This window comes from Podarcis filfolensis (assembly GCF_964270895.1).
Source record: "Podarcis filfolensis genome assembly, chromosome: 10".
Lineage (NCBI taxonomy): Eukaryota > Metazoa > Chordata > Lepidosauria > Squamata > Lacertidae > Podarcis > Podarcis filfolensis.
In genome coordinates, this window is record NC_139612.1 from 73569452 (window position 1) to 73589593 (window position 20142).

The window sequence follows — 20142 nt, forward strand, 5'->3', positions numbered from 1 at the left end:
TAAAGGAAGATGAGTGATGGCAGCATCACGGCAAAACCCCAAAACCGTGCTGGTACATTGCCCAGCCAAGCACCTTCCCTGCGCCCCCCAATTCCAGGCTGGGGTCCCCAGCCAAGGAAACCAGCTGCTCTGCCTGTCCAGACCACCACCCAATTTCTAAAGAGAAAAGTGGGCATAGAATGGTAGAGTTGGAAGGGCACCTCCGGGGGTCATCTAGTCCAAACCCCCCCCCCCCGCAATGCAGGAATCTCAGCTAAAGATCTGCTTAAAAACCTTCCCTGCCCACTGGCTGACCCTAAACTCGCCGGGACAGAAATCGCCCTCTGCCCATGTGCAGAGGCACCTCCGCTTTGCCAGAGGAACAGGAGAGGAGGGACCTGGCTGAGCGGGGCGAGGCGGGGTCTCCAGGGTGCCCTGCCTCGGAAGGGCTCCCCAGGGGCGTCCCTCGAGGCCCCCCGGAGAGCGCCTGTGTCCACGGGAGGGCGTCCTCCGCTCCTCGGCGCGCGCGTCTCCGGGCACGGCTGCTGGCACGGAGCCTCGGCCGCTTCTGCCCGGCGGGGGTGGAGGCAGTGCGGGCAGGGCAGCGGCGGCGGCAGAGGACGGGCGCGCAGGAGCCGGGTGCGCCTTGCCGGGGAGAGCCGCCCGCAAGCGCGCCGTCGAGGGCCATCCGCTCCGGGGAAGCGGCTCGGACAGTGTCCGGGGCGCCGCAGCGCGCCGTGCGCCCCGTCGAGGCTGCTCGCCATGGACGGGCAGGCGGCGCTGTGCGGCGTCGAGGCGGGCGAAGAGGCGTCGGGGGCGCCCCACTACGACTACAGCCGCATCGTGGGGCCGCTGCGCGAGCCCGCGGCCCCCGGCCAGAGGACGCGGCGCCCCGGCGGGCCGGCCAACGGCTGCGCCCCCATCTACGCGGGACACGAGACGGCGGCGCAGAGGTACAACGCTCGTCTCCTGCAGGCCGGTTACGAGCCGGAGAGGTGAGCGACGCCGGATTCGGGGAAGCCCCGAGGGGGGGGGTCGGGGTGAGAACTAGTCTCTCCTTCCCCACGCCTGGTTTCCAAAGGGTCGCTCCCCACTAACTCGGGTTGACTAACTCCGGAACCAATCGCGGTGCTTCTGAACTTCGGTTCTTGGCAAAAGGATTGTTTTATCTTCGCAGGCGCAACTCAGACGGGCTGCGCACCTGCTTATTCTGCACCTGGACGTCAGGTGCGCGTCCATACGCGCGCTCATCCCGGTTTTACCCCGCGAGGTGGGCTCGACTGGCGAGTGGGGGCGACTGGCTCCGGGTTGCCCTTGGAGAGCACCACCCACCCGCCCCCCCCCCGTCGCTGCGCTTGCCGTGCCAGGAGAGATACTCCCAGCTTGGGGCTTCTCTGCTTCTCGGAGGTTCCTGACTGACCCCACAGCCCTTGAGTGGCAGAGGTTAGGCGGGAATCGACTGGTGGACCTCTGGGTGACCCAAAGTAGATCAGCAAGGGTTTCTGACTTCCAGTGGCTCAAAACCATTTGACTGTGCCACAGGGGGTATATTTTTAGTGGTTGTACATTGGTTTTAATTGGCGTTAATATTGTAATTTTTGAGTTTAGCCACCCTGGGACATCCTGGGGAAGGGGAATGTAAGGAACTGAATTAATAACAATAACAATAGTAGCAACAAGCTGACTCTTTTGCCTCCCTACGTTAACCAACTGAAATGAATAAAGTTTGGTGGTGTGTGTTGAAAGGGACCCCCTTAGGTCATCTAGTCCAACCCCCTGCAATGGAGGAGTCTCAACTAGATCATCCATGCCAGATGGCCACCCATTTGTTGTTTAGTCGTTTAGTCGTGTCCGACTCTTCGTGACCCCCTGGACCAGAGCACGCCAGGCACTCCTGTCTTCCACTGCCTCCCGCAGTTTGGTCAGACTCATGTTTGTAGCTTCGAAGACACTATCCAACCATCTCGTCCTCTGTCGTCCCCTTCTCCTTGTGCCCTCCATCTTTCCCAACATCAGGGTCTTTTCCAGGGAGTCTTCTCTTCTCATGAGGTGGCCAAAGTATTGGAGCCTCAGCTTCACGATCTGTCCTTCCAGTGAGCACTCAGGGCTGATTTCCTTCAGAATGGAGAGGTTTGATCTTCTTGCAGTCCATGGGACTCTTAAGAGTCTCCACCTCTGCTTAAAAACCTCCAAGGAAGGAGAGCCCACAGCCTCCGGAGGGAGACCGCTCCACTGCCAAACAGCTCTTAGCACTGGAAAGTCTGTTCCGTATGTTGAGTCGGAATCACATTTCCTGTCCTTTGAATCCACTGGTTCAGATCCTTCCCTCTGGAGCAGAAGAAAACAAGCTTGCTCCATCCTGCGGTCTCACCTCTACACCTTCCCTTCTCCAGGCCCAACCCCAAGTGGGAGTTCCCTTCGGTCCTGACCCTCAAAACAAATCTCTGGGCTTAGAGAGCTTTCAGTGTCTTTGGTTCCAAAAGAAACAGAGTAGATGCTGCTGCAGACCTGGAATCTGCCACTGGCTCCCAAAATGTTCCTGGAATCCTCCTGGATGCCCCAAGACCTCCAGGAGGCCTTGAAGACCTTTGCAACACGCCCCCCTCCACTGCCCAGCCAAGTCAAGAAGTGACCTGGGGGCACCTAGAACCCTGGGCAGGATCCTGAGACACCTCCCTGCCTTGCACAGAGGCAGAGCTCATCCCACCTAGGTCAGTATTTTCGGCATCAGCCTCTCATGGTCCCTAGATGTTGCGGGACTACAACTCCCATCACCCCAGCATGGCCTGTGGTCAGTGGTGCCAGAACATCTGGTGACCCAAAGTTGAGAAGGGCTCTTCTCCACTTGCTGTCGACAGCAGCTGTCTAGAATTTCAGGCAGGGGCCATTACCAGCCCTGCCTGGAGACAGCAGCACTATTAGGGCTTGAACCCAGGTCCGTCTCAGTGCAAAGGAAAGGGACCACTGACCTCCAGGGCCCCTGCCCAGTTTCCTTGTGACGGCCCCCGGTCCCTGCTTCTCACTTGCACACCCAGCCCTGTAGGCTCCAGACATGCCGGTCTTTGAAGGCTGCCCCATTTCTCGTCCCCTGATCACCTGGGACGCAACTGCAGGGGGAAGTCTTCACTGTGCAAAAGCCTCATTGAAATGACCTGGTAAGCCGCTGACCTGTGGCCTGACCCAGCAGAACCCTTCTTGTGCGCAAGCACTCAGAGCTAGCCCTGCGAGGTAAAGGTAAAGGGACCCCTGACCATTAGGTCCAGTCGTGGCCGACTCTGGGGTTGCGGCGCTCATCTCGCTTGACTGGCCGAGGGAGCCGGCGTACAGCTTCTGGGTCATGTGGCCAGAATGACTAAGCCGCTTCTGGCGAACCAGAGCAGCGCATGGAAATGCCGTTTACCTTCCCACTAGAGAAGTACCTATTTATCTACGTGCACTTTTGATGTGCTTTCAAACTGCTGTTATTCCCAATGGAAGGTGAGCTGCCCGCAGCAGCTACATGGGGTGTGTGTGTGTGTCCCTGGCTGAAATGGGAATCATCATGGAAGGGAAAGCTCTGCATGTGGCGTGGAGTGTGTGTTGGTCCCTGTGAGCACATCTGGGCAATAGTTATAAAAATAATGTTTATCAATATCCTGTGTTTTCCCCAGACCAGGAGCGAAGGCAGCCTGCACAAATCAAAACAACACAGATCAAATGGGGAAGGCTAAAATCATAATTTGAAATACAGTGGTATCTCGGTTTAAGAACTCAATCCGTTCTGGAAGTCCATTCTTAAACCAAAACCGTTCTTAAACCGAGGTGCACTTTGCCTAATGAGACCTCTCACAGTTGGTGCCCTTTCACTGTTTAGATTCCGTTTGTAGACTGAGGTAAAGTTCTCAGACCGGGACACTACATCTGGTTTTGTGGAGTTCGTAAACTGAATCGTTCATAAACAGGCCTGTTCTTAAACCGAGGTACCACTGTAGATGCAATTAAACTATAATAGGATTCAAACAAGAAAGAAACAGGTTGCTGACAGGAGAGAGGCCTTGACCAGAAGAGGTCAAGAGGGCGTTTGAGGGGTAAGGTGACCTCACAGGTAAACTGGTCCCCAGTTGTGATGATGCCAAAGAGCAAATCACTGATCCAACCCATTTACTGAAAGGCCAAGTGGTTCACCAGAAGCAAATAATAATAATAATAATAATAATAATAATAATAATAATAATAATAATAAAATTTATTTATTCCCCGCCCTCCCCAGCCAAGGCTGGGCTCAGCACGGCTAACAAGCAATAATAAAAACAATATAACGTAAAAACAAGATTAAAATACGACATTAAAACATTAAAATGCAGCCTCATCACAGGAGGAGAAAGGAAAAAGAAAGAGGGGGAGGGAATCAAATTGATTCCAAGCCAAAGGCCAGGCAGAACAACTCTGTCTTACAGGCCCTGAGGAAAGAAATCAGATCCTGCAGGGCCCTGGTCTCATGAGGCAGAGTGTTCCACCAGGCCGGAGCCATCACTGAAAAGGCCCTGGCTCTGGCTGAGGCTAATCTGACTTCCTTAGGGACCTCTAGGGTGTTGCTATTTATGGGCCTTAAGGTCCTCCGTGGGGCATACCGGGAGAGGAGGTCCCGTAGGTACGAGGGTCCTAGGCCGTGGCTTAAGAGAGCGCTGGCATAGATAGTGTGGTGGCACCAAAGGGAGAAGGTGTAGAGGCCTGGGCTGCAGGAGGAATCTGAGCCCCTTTCTAGGGGTGAGGATCCCTATAGGAGGGTGGGGGCCCAAGCTCCTCAGCCAGGAACTGGGAATGACCCCAACGGGGCTGGGGGCTGCTGCTCCAGAGCTGAGGCTCCATGGCGAATCTGAAGGCTGCCTAAGCTGGGTGGGTGACGATTATGATTTAATTTTCCCGCAAGTGGCGCTTGAGTCTCCATCTGCTCAGCAGAGACCCTGGGTGACCCCGGGGTGGGAGCTCTTTTCGGACGGCTGCTCGGGGGCTAGTTATCTGCCTTTGGCCTAAAGTGTCTGAGCTCTTACGTAATGACTTTTAAAGGCTTAATATGAATTTGGCAGGTGCTCATCTGATCTGCGCAGCATCTGCCGGGGGTGGGGAGGGGGCCGGCGTTGGCCCACGTCCATTCCACCTGGGTCTGGATGGGTTTTGCTGGCGGCACTTGTGTGCCGAATCAGAGGGGCTGAAAACCTACACCTGAAACTCGTGGAAGACAGGAAGCCCCCTTGGGTCAAGTCCAGCTGAGCTGCCTGAATGATGGGTGCCCAGGGGCTTTCCAGAGCTCAGGAGAACCCGAAAGGGATGTGTGAGACCCAGCCTGTCCCCATACTGCCACTGCTGCAGAGCGTAGGGCTATGAGAAGAGCCTGGCAGTAGCCAGCCAGATGTCTCTACTGGGAAACCTGCAATCGGAACCTGAGCAGAAAAGCACTATTCTGCCATTTCCTGTTATTCGGGATCATTGCTGCCTCTTCACTGTGGAGGCAGAGTGTGGGCACAGTGGCGTAGCGTGGGGGGTGCAGGGGGGGCCAGCCGCACCGGGTGCAACATCTGGGGGTTAGGGTTAGGGGGCGCAAATTCACGGGTTAGGGGGCGCAAATTACTTGCCTTGCCCCGGGTGCTGACAACCCACGCTACGCCACTGTGTGGGCATCATGGCAAGGAGCCACACAGAGACCCTCTCCCCCCTTGAAAGAGGGGGGCCTCTCTTCCAGCTGCCCTGCCTGGCCAAACCTGCTTTGCGGGGTTCCTGAGCCCCACAAAGCACAGAGAACAGCAGGATGGGAGCAGGAGAATCGACTCCGGCCGTCTACAGCGCTCCGAGGTCCTCAGCTATTGTCTGTCGAAAGGTAGCTGAGGAGGAAAGCAGCTCAGCTGGGCTGGCCTTGGGCTTGACCCATCGAGGGCAGACAAGTGGATTGGGCCCCAGTGTAGGAACACAGCAAGCGCTCCAGGGCTTCAGGCAGGGGGGGGGGTCTGCTCCTAGCCCTGCCATGGAGAACTGAACCTGCGACCTTCTGCATACCTATTATTATTATTATTATTATTATTATTATTATTATTATTATTATTTTATTATTATTATTATTTTATTATTATTATTATTATTATTATTATTATTATTATTATTATTATTATCATCTAAAGATCACAGGGTGGTTCAATCCTGAGATAGCCTCCAGTATACACAGCGATCCTCAGATAGCAGCCAGTGGCAAACAGCTCTTCCTCGAGTTCTTTGCAGGACTGAATTGGGGGTTTTTTGGAGGGAAAGGCAGTGCGTGGCCTCTCCAGCAGACCCTCCCGCCTTTGACAATGGAAAACTAGGAGGGCGGCCAGGGGATGGAGTCCACCAGCGCCTGCAAGGATTATGTTATCTATTCTCCATGAGGTCTGGCGACATGCCCAGCCCCAAAAGCATTCTAAGCAAGAATTTCCTTGTCCCTTTTTGGGGCGCTTAAGGTGCTGAATGCACAGCGCACTTCAGTAACTTTGTAAAAAGCTCGGAATTTATTTGGAGCCGCGCAAATCGGTGAGGTCCAGTTCCTCGATGTCAGACGCTGGAACGCTAACAAGGCCTGTTTCTGAGTAGATCAACAGGAGCCTATAGCTGCGTTAAGTGGGGAGGCAGAAAGAGAATATCTACTGCCCAGCGGAAGACTGTGAGGTGCACATGGACTTGCCAATGCGCACAAACTCATGCTTCTTCTGGCTCTGCTTTCCACACACATTAAGAGAACCAGGGCAGGGCATTGGCTTCTGCGGACCCCTCCGGAAACGCTGCCTACCTTTTTCTGGCGCACCCTTGCCCCGCAAAGCTGCTCCTGGCTATTTCTGCCGCAGGATAGAGGAGTGACGTTGGAGACCTTAATCTCCGAGGCAGCAAATGCTGCTAATTGTGGCCTGGCTGCGATGGGCTGAGCAGAGACAGCAGGGGAGAAGCATATCCGGGGCGGCCTCAGCTGCTGCTCCCCCTGGGCAAAGGTGGGGTGCCTCACTCTTCCCATGCCCCCAGACCTCTGGGCTGCTTGGAGGGCTTCCGTTTCCTGCCCATAGACTGCCTGTCTTGGGCTGACTTGGGAAAGTGATCACCAATCCCAGTTATTCCAGGACACGAGAGTCAAGGCTTTTGGTCTTGCTCCAGAAGGATACGGCAACGTCCGATTCAGTCCCTCGATCTTGTGAACAAATGTCTCTCTTTTTAAGATACTGTATTGTAATGTATTGTATAACTACATTAGTATATAAATCTTAGATTTCTAAATACAGTGGTACCTCGGGTTAAGAACTTAATTCGTTCTGGAGGTCCGTTCTTAACCTGAAGCACCACTTTAGCTCATGGGGCCTCCTGCCGTGCCGCCGGAGCACGATTCCTGTTCTCAACCTGAAGCAAAGTTCTTAACCCAAGGTAATATTTCTGGGTTAGCGGGGTCTGTAACCTGAAGCGTATGTAACCTGAAGCGTCTGTAACCCGAGGTACCATTGTAATTTCACTATATATAGGATAAGATCTATATCAGTCAAAGAACATTTATTGTAAGATTGCTTTTTCTTTTCTTTTTCCATTTTCCTTTTTACATATGCTTTTTCTGTTTGTTTTTTCCTGTATGTTATTTTGCTAATAGTAATAAAAAAAGAATGGGACGCGGGTGGCGCTGTGGGTTAAACCACTGAGCCTAGGACTTGCCGATCAGAAGGTCGGCGGTTCGAATCCCCGCTACGGGGTGAGCTCCCGTTGCTCGGTCCCTGCTCCTGCCAACCTAGCACTTCGAAAGCATGTCAAAGTGCAAGTAGATAAATAGGTACTGCTCTGGCGGGAAGGTAAACGGCATTTCCGTGCACTGCTCTGGTTCGCCAGAAGTGGCTTAGCCCTGCTGGCCACATGACCCGGAAGCTGTACGCCAGCTCCCTCGGCCAATAAAGCAATATTAGCGCCGCAACCCCAGAGTCAGTCACGACTGGACCTAATGGTCAGGGGTCCCTTTACCTTTACCTTATTGTATAACTACATTAGTATATAAATATTAGATTTCTAAACAATTTCACTATATATAAGATCTATATCAGTCCAAGAACATTTATTGTAAGATTACTTTTTCTTTTTCAATTTTCCTTTTTCTGTTTGTTTGCTTTTTTCTGTATGTTTTTTGCTAATAGTAATAAAAAAAGAATAGGGTGATCCTTGGAGATCAGGGAGCGTCTTGTCCACGTTCTCCCAATTTGGACCAGACAGCTTCCAATCCCTTCAGATCCCAAGCAATTTACCCCCCAAAGTGGTGTCCCGTCAGGACTTGGGGCCCCACAGAGATCAGGACAAAGGAGGCAACTAGTGGGATGACCAGCCAGGTTGCCTTCATAGTAATAGGTCACCAAGAGCTTAGCTGCGGTCCCTGCATTGCAGGGGTTGGACTAGATGACCCCTGGGGCTCCCTCAGCGATTTTGTGAGCTGTGGTGCAAAGGTTTCCAGATAGAACAGAAGCACCTTGAAGATTTGCCCACATTTCACATTTCTCCATTTTGCATCTGATACCTGTCTCAGAATTTGAACAGTTTGGACTAGATTTGGTCCAGCTTTCGGGGAAGGTGGGTGAGCTCAGAAACTGTCAAATGCCATCAAATGCCGCTCACTGCCTGTCAGCTGTCAGTCAAAAGCAATAATCCCAAACGCCACCTAGTGTTAAATAACAGTGTGTCCATTGCACACACATTTGGGAAATACCATGTTTTTCACTCTATAAGATGCACCTGACCATAAGACGCACCTACTTTTTAGAGGAGGAAAACAAGAAAAAAAATATTCTAAAAGAAACAGTGGATGCATGATTTTTGTGGCTCATGCTGTGGCCATGGTTTTAAAACCATGGAGAGACCTGGTCTGAACAAAGACATTGGATTCTTATCTCATTATACATGACAAAGCCATTTTTCACCTTCTCACCCCTTGCTTTTTCCTGTAACACCTATTGCAGTCGTTAAGAGTCGTCAACAGGCTCATCACAGCTATCTGCCAATCACCCATTCCCACCACCCTTCTGAGTAATACCCCTCCCCACCTTCTCACTATATAGAAGGATCTGGCAACTTCTGTTTCAGTGTATCTGAAGAAGTGTGCATGCACACGAAAGCTCATACCAAGAACTAACTTAGTTGGTCTTTAAGGTGCTACTGGAAGGAAAAAAAATTTTTTGTTTCTCCTTATTGCTTTAGTCTTCCTGTCTCCTCTCCTTGCAAGTTTACTGTCTTTACCTCCCCCCTCCCAGGCAGCCTCCTTTATCTCTAGCTTCCCTTATCTCTCTCCCTGATGGGCAAATGATCAGAGGCTTTGTTTCAACACCCACTTCCCTGCTTTTCGCCCCTGGGCAATTCGGCTCCATGGACCACGCATTCGCTCCATAAGACGCACAGACATTTCCCCTTACTTTTTAGGAAGAAAAAAGTGTGTCTTATGGAGCGAAAAATACGGTATTTGGCAAACGAAATCAATGAAGCATCTGAGAGAGAAGGCCTTGTGGTAATGGGCACATAGATTGGCTCCCCCAGGAGGCAGCAATGATTCCCAATTGGGATGGCTATAAAACAGGATTAGGCCCATTCACGGAGGGGAGGGATGCCAGTGGCTCCTGGTCAGAATGGCTCTGCTCTGACCTCTAAGGTCAGAGGCATCGGAGCTTCTGAACGCCAGTTGTTGGAAACCACAAGAGGGGAGAGTGTGGCTCTTGTGCTCGGATCCTGCTTGCGGGTTTTCCGTCATGGGCATCTGGTTGGCCCCTAGGTGATCCAGCAGCCTCTTCTCAAGCGCATGTCTGGGAACGGGGGCTGGCTAGCTGGCTGGCAGGCTCACCCGCCTCTGCTGCCGTCAGAGAGGCTTCCTTCTCCAGCACGAAAACAAGGCTAGCTGCCATGGGGCTGTTTTCCTGCCTGCCTCTCCTGGGGCATAATTAACTGTGCCAGGCTGCTCTGGGCACTGGGGAGCTGCCTGCCTGCAGCTGTACACAAGCCTCAGCCGCGGGCGCAGGCTGGCAGGGGAGCCGGAACAGGGAAACTCTCTTTCTGCTCCTGCAGTGTGAGAGAAGGGCTGAAGAAGCTGATCAGACCAAAGGGCTCTCATCTAGCCCAGCACCCTGGGAAACCTGTACGCAAGATTTGAGCATAATAATATTAACAACAACAACAAGAATAATAATAAAATTTTATTTCTATCCCGCCCTCCCCAGCTGAAGCCGGGCTCAGAGCGGCTAACAACAGTAAAGTAATACAGCATTCTAAAATCAATTCGTTATAAAATCAGTTCAAATCAAATCGATGCTAACCATTGGGCTAGAGTTCTGTGAGGATTACCGAAGGAGGGGGTCCGACTGTGCCTTGGCCAAAGGCCTGGTGGAACAGCTCTGTCTTGCAGGCCCTGTGGAAAAATGTCAAGTCCCGCAGGGCCCCAGTCTCTTGGGACAGAGCGTTCCACCAGATCGGGGCCACAGCCAAAAAAGCCCTGGCTCTGCTTGAGGCCAGCCTAACCTCCCTGTGGCCTGGGATCTCCAAGATTTGAAGACCGTAAGGTCCTCTGTGGGACGTACCAGGAGACGCAGTCCCGTAGGTACGAGGGTCCTGGGCCGTATAGGGCTTTAAAGGTTAAAACCAGCACCTTGAACCTGACCCTGCCCTCCACCGGGAGCAAGACTCTCCCCTCCTGCCATCTCTGGCATTCAGTAGCACTGCTCAGTCCGACTGTGGAAGCCGAGCCGAGCCAATATGTCTAGGAGCCATCGATAGCCTCTCTCCTCCTCCTTCCTGAATTCATACAACCCTCCTTTGAAGCCACCCAAGTGGGTGGCAGTCCCTGCGTCCGGTGGGAGGGAGTTCCACGGGTTAACTGTGCATGTGGTTTGTGCCATGCACAGGTCAACCCTGAACGGCACCTCATTGGTACTTTGGGAGGAACGGCAGCCTGGGGGTGGGGGCATAGATAAGGCGTTGGCCACCTGGTCCTTGGATCCTGGCCATCGCGGCTGGGCCGGGCCTCCCCAGCAGGAGGAAGCGATGTTTCTGAATGCCAGTTGCTGGAAACGACAGGGGTGTGTGTGTGTGAGTGAGTTACTCTTGTGCTCAAATCCTGCTTCTGGGCTTCCCATAATGGGTGCCTGGCTTGCCACTGTGGGAACAGGATGCTGGACTAGATGGGCCTGATCCGGCAGGGTTTTCCTTGTGTTCTTATGGAACCTGCAGGGCCAGGGGCAGTCTATCTTGATCCCTGGAGGTATTTGGCCACTGTGATGACTGGATGGGCTGATCAAGAAGCAAACTCTTCTCCTATGTCCTATGTCCCAGCCAGAGGGTGTGACCTGGCCAAGTGGGCTCACCTTCTTTCCTCCTTCCTAAAAATTGCAGCCAGGGATTTGCGCCTAATGGGAAGTGGCGCCTAATGGGAAGTGGCCCACAACCAGATTCTGCCGCCTGCAAGCCTGCACCCAGGGCTGGTTGCCTTTCCCCCTGGCTCTCCTTGACCTTTCAAGACCCTCCTGGCAAGAGGACGGGGATCCGGTTCCCATAATTCTTGAAGATTGAAGAGGTGAAGTGGTCACATGCGGGGTGAGGCGATCTAGTAGGTAAACTGCACCCAAGGGCTTTGTATACTAACCTTGGCCCGGTAGCAAATCAGCAGCCAGTGCAGATCTCTGAGTGCAGGTGTTACAGCCTGACGAGACCTCGCTGCTGTCAGCAATCGGGCTGCAGCATCCTGCTCTGGCTGCAGTGAGGTGTGAGGGCAGCCCTACACAGAGAAAGGAAAGAACCTCAGGCAGAGACATCATTCAGAAGACGCAGTGCGCGTCTTCTGGTGAAGCTGGATCCTGACTCCCAGCATACATCCAACGAAGGGGAGAGATGAGAGTCCAGGAAAGTTGATGCCGCAATAAATTGCGCTGTCCCAAGAGAGACGGCTTTGTTGTTCTGCCTGCCAAAGACTCAAAGGCAACGTTTCTGCAAACGGAAAGGATGCGTTTCTGCAGGCAAAGTGCTGCCCCCTGGAGCAGAGATAGATCCCTGCCCAGCAAGCATCTTGCCAGAGGAGAACGGATTCAACAAAAGGCTCCTGCGATCCCAGGGTCCTCAGAGGAGGCTGCCTGCTCTGTCTCTGCGTGATTCACCGTTCTGGGCTGGCCTCCCCAGCCTGTCCCACCCAGGCTGCGCTTGACGCAGATGATTCCGCTGTTTCCCTGGAGCGGGTGAAACTGGCTCATTCGGCCGATCACTCCCCATGCAGAGGCACAGCTCAGTTATCTGAAGAAGCCACGTCCAGGTTGGTGATGCACACAGAGACACAACGGGGTGATGGTGGACTCCTCCGAGAGAAATTCTCAATGTAGCCTTTTTGCTGGGGTGCAAGCTGGGGGGGGGGGCATGGACACACAGCTTCACTTTAAATTCCAAATCAAAAGAAGCAAAAATTCAACCCTTGCTTGGGTCTTTTATTCATCCATCCATCCATCCATCCATTCAATCATTCATTCCAGGATTTACCCAATCCCGTCTTTTACAGAGTGTTTCAAGGCAGCTAAGAATAAGGAATTAAAACCAGCTCACAGCACGATAATAAACATAAGGGCAGTAGCAGCAAGGCAGCGCCCTGGGAGGAGGGAACTGGCAGCCAGGAATACAATTCTCTAGTTTAAAAGTTGGGATGAACCTCATTAAAAGGAAACATTAGAAAAGATTTACCATTCGGGGGGCAGCCCCCCCCACTCTGCACGCTTAAACTGTGGGTCACAATGGAGTCACCAGCAAGAGCTTCAATAACGTAAGGTTCTGAAATATACTCAGAGTCGCAAAGTGATTTCATGCTCTTTATTCAGCTCATAGTGGTGAGGAGGAATGAATAAAGAGCATGAAATCACTTTGCGACTCTGAGTATATTTCACTGGCGACGAAGGTGGGATCCCGCTGAGCTGACTGCCACACACAGCACCGCAGCACCGCCACCTGCCGCACCGCTGCCTCGCACCGTGTATCCAGGCTTCAGCTCCGGGACACAAGGAACTCAGAATGGCAACCGACAGCAGCTTCTCGCCGTTCAACCCAGCATCTGGAGACTGGGAAGCGTATGCCTCCCGTTTCACCTTCCTCCTAGAAGCCAAAGGGGTCACCGATGAAGAAGACGCCAAGAAGAGGGCGATATTCTTCAGCGTCTGCGGAGAGGAGACGTTTGAAATCGCCCGGGCTCTCCTTGCACCCGAAGACGTCGCTACTGTTCCATACAAAACAATAATGGAACAGCTGAAGGGGCACTTTTCGCCACAGCCCTCTGTGGTGGCTCGTCGAAATGCCTTCTATACAAAGCGGCAAGCCCCTGGGGAAACCATAACTGGGTTTGTGACCTCTCTCCGCCAAGCTGCCCGGTTCTGCAACTTCTCAGAGCTGGAGAACATGCTTCGTGACCGCCTCGTCGGTGGCCTGAAGGATGAGAAGCTGCAACGACGCCTCTACGCTAAGAAGGACCTAACGTTCCAGGTCGCTCTGGAGGAGGCCCTGGCAACGGAAGCTGCCGAGAGGTCGACGCAAGAGGCATGGCCGAGCCAGCCGTCCCAACCGAGGGTCCACCACGAAGACCTCACCGACGACTCAGGATCCAACAGGGAGGAGGTGCACCGAGTACAGCAGCGCACTCAAGCAGCCCACATACCACAGCTGCCTCGACGAGAAGCAGGGAACTGCGCAAGCTGTGGAGACAGTCACGAGAGGAGGACCTGCCGTTTCCGCAACGCAGAGTGCAGGCAGTGCAGAAAATTGGGACACATCGCCCGGGTGTGTCGAGCTCGGCCCACCCGACGCCAGGCATCAGATGACCAATCCAAGAGCCCCAGGTCCCGGGGCCCAACACACCAAGGCAACTCGACGGAGCTCACGGACTTCCAGGTATACCAGTTGCCCCACCCCAACGTAGAGAAAATTTATGTAGAGGTACAGATAGAGGGGGCCCCATGCCGCATGGAGCTTGACACGGGTTCAACTCTATCCATAATCTCGGCAAGGACCTTAAGGAAACTGTGTCCTACTGGGGGTCCCAAACTCAGGCCGGCCCCATTCACCCTCCGGGACTTCCAGAAACGTAAGGTCCCCACAATGGGGGTGGGGACCTTCAGGGTGCAATACCGAGGGCGGACGCGGCAACTGGACTTGCTTGTGGTCAAGGGCCCCTACATTAGCTTACTGGGATTGGCATGGTTTGGACCACTGGGGCTAGCCGTCACCGGGGTGAACCACACTACCTTACAAGTGGACGTGGACGCCATATGCAAGGAATTTCCGGGGGTTTTTGATGGGAAATTGGGACAGTATACGGGCCCCCCCATTGCTCTACAGCTTGACCCCGCAGTACGACCAGTCAGGCTCAAGGCCCGCCGGGTCCCGTTCGCCCTGAAACCCCGTATAGACGAGGAATTGGACCGACTCGTGGAGCAAGGAGTGCTGGAGCCGGTGCCTAATGCCCCCTGGGAAACCCCAATCGTCACACCCGTCAAGCCGAATGGTTCGGTCCGCATCTGCGCAGACTACAAATGTACCATAAACAAGGCCCTCACGGCCCATGCATACCCAGTGCCAGTGGTCAGCCATGTCCTTGCCACCCTGGCTGGGTCGAAAATTTTTGGCAAGCTGGACTTGGCCCAAGCATATCAACAACTGCCAGTAGATGAGGCCACAGCAGAGGCACAGACGATTGTGACGCACAGAGGAGCGTTCAGGGTAAAGCGGCTGCAATTCGGTGTCAGCGTGGCACCAGGCATATTCCAGAATCTAATGGACTCTCTCCTTAAAGGGATTCCTGGCGTCACCCCCTTCTTCGATGATGTGTTGATTGCCGGGCCCACACCAGAGGAGTTTGAGGACCGCCTCCGCACCGTTCTGCACCGTTTCCAGACAGCGGGTCTCAAGGTGAAGCGGGAAAAATGTCTACTAGGAGTGCCTCAGGTGGACTTTCTGGGATTTATGGTGGACGCAGAAGGGGTCCACCCGACTGGGGACAAGGTACGGGCCATTTGTGATGCCCCAGCGCCCAAGAACAAGACTGAACTTCAGGCCTTCTTGGGACTATTGAACTTTTACCATTCCTTCCTTCCCCACAAGGCGGCGGTAGCGGAGCCCCTACACAGACTCCTGGACAAGCGGGCCCCTTGGGTGTGGGGCCAGCGCCAGGAGGCCGCATTCCAGGCAGTCAAGGACTTGCTTGTCTCAAACTCGGTCTTGGCACACTTCGACGAGAGGCTGCCGGTGGTGCTAGCATGCGACGCCTCACCCTATGGCATTGGCGCTGTCCTGGGACACCAACTCCCGGATGGAAGAGAGGTACCGGTGGCATACTTTTCCCAGACACTCAACGCAACCGAGCGGAACTACTCGCAAATCGACAAGGAGGGTCTGGCAATCGTGAAGGGAGTAAAAAAATTCCATGATTTCTTGTACGGGCGGCCCTTCACCGTGGTGACTGACCACAAGCCCTTGCTTGGCTTGTTTGCCTCCGAAAAGCAGACCCCCCAAGTGCTCTCTCCTCGTGTCCTCAGGTGGTCAATTTTCCTTGCCAGCTACCAGTATGCACTGATTCACCGCCCTGGGAAGGCGATGGGCCATGCGGACGCCCTCAGCAGGCTACCACTACCGGAAACAGGCCCCGACCCAGCACCTGCACAAGAGGTTATGAGCCTGGAGCTGCTTCCCGACCGCCCCATTCAGGCACAAGAAGTTGCACACCATTCCAAGAAAGATAGGGTCATCTCCCGGGTCCTGGACTGGGTGTGGAGGGGATGGCCCAGCAGCAGCCCCGGGCCAGAATTCGCCGGCTACACAACCCGCAAACATGAACTGTCGGCCCACAAGGGGTGCCTGTTATGGGGAAGCAGGGTCGTTGTTCCCCAGCCCCTCCGCAAAAGGGTCCTCACAGCCCTACACGAGACACACCCAGGGGTAGTAAGAATGAAGGCCCTTGCCAGGAGTTATGTGTGGTGGCCGGGGATCGACGGAGAGATAGAGGCCTGGGTCAAACACTGCCAGGCCTGCCAAGAATCCCGCCCAGATCCCCCAAGGGCCCCAGTCCAGTCCTGGGAGTCCGCCCGAGCACCATGGTCACGCCTGCATGTGGACTTCGCTGGCCCCTTTCAGGGGAAAACATTCTTCATAGTGGTGGACTCCTACACCAAATGGCTGGAAGTCGCACTGGTACCGTCCACTTCTACGTCCGCAGCCATCCGGGTACTACGCAGGCTGTTTGCAACCCACGGGCTCCCTGACACTCTCGTCTCAGACAACGGGACTGCATTTACGTCAGGAGAATTCCAAACCTTCACAGCGCAGAACGCCATCCGCCACATCCGTTCGGCGCCATTCCACCCTGCCACCAATGGCCAAGCAGAACGCATGGTGCGGACCACCAAGGACACCCTTCGCCGCATGACGCAAGGGGATTGGGAGTACCGCCTTGCCACATTCCTCCTAGCACAACACAGCACCCCCAGCTCAACGACTGGCCGGAGCCCCGCTGAACTACTAATGGGTCGGCGCCTTGCAATCAGATTGGACCGCCTTCACCCCGATAGAGCTCAGGATGAGGTAGTGGTGGGGGAAGGCAGGAACCCCCGGACCTTCGAGGCCCAGGACCCAGTGTACGCAAAGAATTTTGGGGCAGGCCCAGCATGGGTACCCGCCACAGTCACCAGGGTCACTGGTCCCGTGTCGTACGAGGTGCTAACGGATGGGGGGCAATGCTGGCGCCGCCACTGCGACCAGATACGGCGACGATTCCCGGGAGAAAACCAGGAAAGGTCAGAGGAGTCCCAAGGGAACAGAGGGGCAGTGAAGCCCATAGAGCAGGAGGGGCCAGCAGGAGAGGCAGAATCAGTAAATACAGAGAGGACCCGCGAGGCCGAAAGGACACCGGAACCAGAACCACGACTGAGCGAACCGGTTGCACCAGACCAAACAGGCCCATCACAGCCAGCATCCTTGGAACATGAGCCAGAACCTGAACCCCGGACCAGGGAACACCCCAGGCCGCAACGCACACGTAGGCCACCGGCGTACCTCAAGGACTATGAATGCGACCTCCCGGGCAGGACTGGAACTTAGAGGGGAGGGGTGTTATGTACTGAGTATATTTCAGGTTCCCAGAGCAAAGCTGCAGGATATAAATGAGGAAACCATTAAAAACGGCCAGCGAAGCTTTGCAAACTCTTCCCCCATCCCAAAGGCAGTGGAAGGAGTAAGGCTGACTGGGGTGGGTGGTCTGCAAGGGACTTGTGGGGGCTTCTGGGATGTTTCTGCTCTGTCCCTGGCCCCAATCCTGCTCTTGTAGCAGCAGCAGCAGCAGCAGCTTGCTCTGTGGAAATCAAACCAAGAGCATTTCTCCACCTTTCCGTGCCCTGCTTATTTCAGGCTGCCAGCCAAGTCAGGCCGGTAAACAACCATAAAACTGTAGAGTTGGATGGGACCTCTGAGGGTCATCTAGTCCAACCCCTGGCAATGCCGAGATCACAACAGAAGCATTCCTGGCAGATGGCTACCCAACCTCTGCTTAAAAGCCTCCAGCATCCCCTTCTGAAACAGCAGCCCTGCAGAGACGACTCTTAATCTTGGGGATATGGGTTTGAGCCCCACTTCGGGCAAAAGATCCCTGCATTGCAGCGCGTTGGACTAATAATAATAATAATAATAATAATAATAATAATAATAATAATAATTTATACCCCACCCTCCCTGGCCAAGGCCAGATGATCCTTAGGTCCCTTCCCGCTGTATACCTGAAGGAGTGTCTCCTCCTCCATCATTCAGTCCGGACACTGAGGTCCAGCGCCGAGGGCCTTCTGGCGGTTCCCTCCCTGCGAGAAGCCAAGTTACAGGGAACCAGGCAGAGGGCCTTCTCGGTGGTGGTGCCCGCCCTGTGGAACGCCCTCCCACCAGATGTCAAAGAGAAAAATAACTACCAAACTGAACCAGACATCTGAAGGCAGCCCTGTTTAGGGAAGCTTTTAATGTTTAATAGGCTATTGTATTTTAATATTCCATTGGAAGCCGCCCAGAGTGGCTGCGGAAACACAGCCAGATGGGCGGGGTATAAATAAATTATTATTATTATTATTATTATTATTATTATTATTATTATTATTACTATTATTAATTTCCCTCTCCAGTGACTGGTCAATTGCAATTGCACTGGGGAAACCGGCTGGTGCAAGTGGGCCTGAGGTTCCCCGTCTGGCCACTGGAGGGCAGCAGAGGTGTCCTCTTTCGCTTGTCCGGCTACGGACTTTGGGGTGGGGCCCCCCTGGCCTGGTTGGCATTCCTGGGGCACAGCACCCAAGGAGCTGTGGGGGGCAGCTTCTTCCCTCTTCAGGTCTTCAGATGCCCGCTGCCCACTGCAGAGGCTGCAGAGCTGCTACCGAGCCAACTCCAAGGTGTTACTTACTCCTGGTATAGGAAGTCCTTAACAACTCGGGACCAGTTTAGCCCACCAGTGTCCGCTGGACCATCTGCAGAACTGGCCCTGTTACAGGGGCCACACAAAACCCCGCTCCGCATTTGTAAGAGCGCAAACCTTTCGTGTCTACCCTTTGGAACTCCCTGCCTATGGATAACAGGCAGGCACTGTCAGAAGGTTCATGTCTGCTGGCTACAAACCTGCTATGTTTTTATTTTTTTGCTAAGGACAAAAATGAGAGAAAACCCCGCAATGAAAGCCCTCCATTTGGAGCAGGAACTGTCCTGTAAATGAGGTACAATTCTGAGGTTGCCCATTGATATGGCTGCAGCAATAAGGAGGGGAGACATTGAAGGAGGAAGCTGTTAATCAACATTGCAGGAGACCCAGAGCAAACAGGCTGGGAGGGGCATGCGCTGCTGTTTTTAACCCAGTGTCTGCACAGGGACGGCCATCCTAATCGTCCAGCCAGATGCAATTCTTCCAGGAAAGACTTGGTACCCCTCCATTCTGCCCTGGTCAGACTTCACAAAGACTCCAGGTCTGGGCACTATGGGTGAAGGCAGGGGAATGCAGGAGGGCAGTTGCCCCCCATCAAGCAAATAAATAAAAAAGTACTTAACGAATTGACCAGTTGCATCGCAGGTAACTCGGTTCTGCCCCTACAATAAAGCCTGCCCCCCTAAAATAAACCCCAGCTATAGGTTAAAAAGGGGACGCGGGTGGCACTGTGGGTTAAACCACAGAGCCTAGGACTTGCCAATCAGAAGGTCGGCGGTTTGAGTCCCCGCAACGGGGTGAGCTCCCGTTGCTCGGTCCCTGCTCCTGCCAACCTAGCAGTTCGAAAGCACCTCAAAGTGCAAGTAGATCAACAGGTACCGCTCCGGTGGGAAGGTAAACGGCATTTCCGTGCACTGCTCTGGTTCGCCAGAAGCGGCTTAGTCATGCTGGCCACATGACCCGGAAGCTGTATGCTGGCTCCCTTGGCCAATAAAGCGAGATGAGCGCCGCTACCCCAGAGTCGGCCACGACTGGACCTAATGGTTAGGGGTCCCTTTACCTTTTTCCTTTATAGGTAAAAAGGCAAAGGACCCCTGGACTGTTAGGTCCAGTCAAAGGCGACTATGGGGTGCGGCACTCATCTCACTTTCAAGCCGAGGGAGCCAGCCTTTGTCCACAGACAGCTTTCCGGGTCATGTGGCCAGCAGGACTAAACTGCTTCTGGTGCAACGGGACACCGTGAGGGAAACCAGGGCGCATGGAAACACCGTTTACCTTCCCACCACAGCAGTACCTATTTATCTACTTGCACTGGCATGCTTGTGAACTGCTAGGTTGGCAGGAGCTGGGACAGAGCAACGGAAGCTCACCCCGTTACATGGATTTGAACCGCCAACCTTCTGATCTGCAAGCCCAAGAGGCTCAGTGGTTTAGAGCATAGCGCCACCCACATCCCCTGTGCACATGCTGGCACCACAGTTTAAGAAGGATATTGGCAAGCTGGAAGGTGTGCAGAGGAGGGCAACCAAGAGGATCAAGGGTCTGGAAACCAAGCCTGATGAGGAACGGTTGAAGGAGCTGAGTATGTTTAGCTTGGAAAAGAGGAGTCTGATAAGTGATATGATGGCCTTCTTCAAATATTTGTGGGGCTGCCCCACGGAAGATGGAGCAAGCTTGTTCTCTGATGCTGCGGAGGGGAGGAC

At 53.9% G+C, this 20142-nt stretch overlaps 1 protein-coding gene across 2 annotated transcripts in view; it reads left to right on the forward strand.

Moving 5' to 3' along the window:
• Positions 1-584: 584 nt before the first annotated feature.
• Positions 585-20142, forward strand: part of IMPDH1 (inosine monophosphate dehydrogenase 1) — a 67882-nt gene continuing 48324 nt past the window's right edge. The window contains exon 1 of one of the 2 annotated variants that reach the window (XM_083572887.1): positions 585-974. In XM_083572887.1, coding sequence (XP_083429013.1) covers positions 742-974 — 233 coding nt within the window. In that variant the 5' untranslated portion in view covers positions 585-741. The remainder of the gene's footprint in view (positions 975-20142) is intronic. The other variant, XM_083572891.1, reaches the window with a different exon arrangement.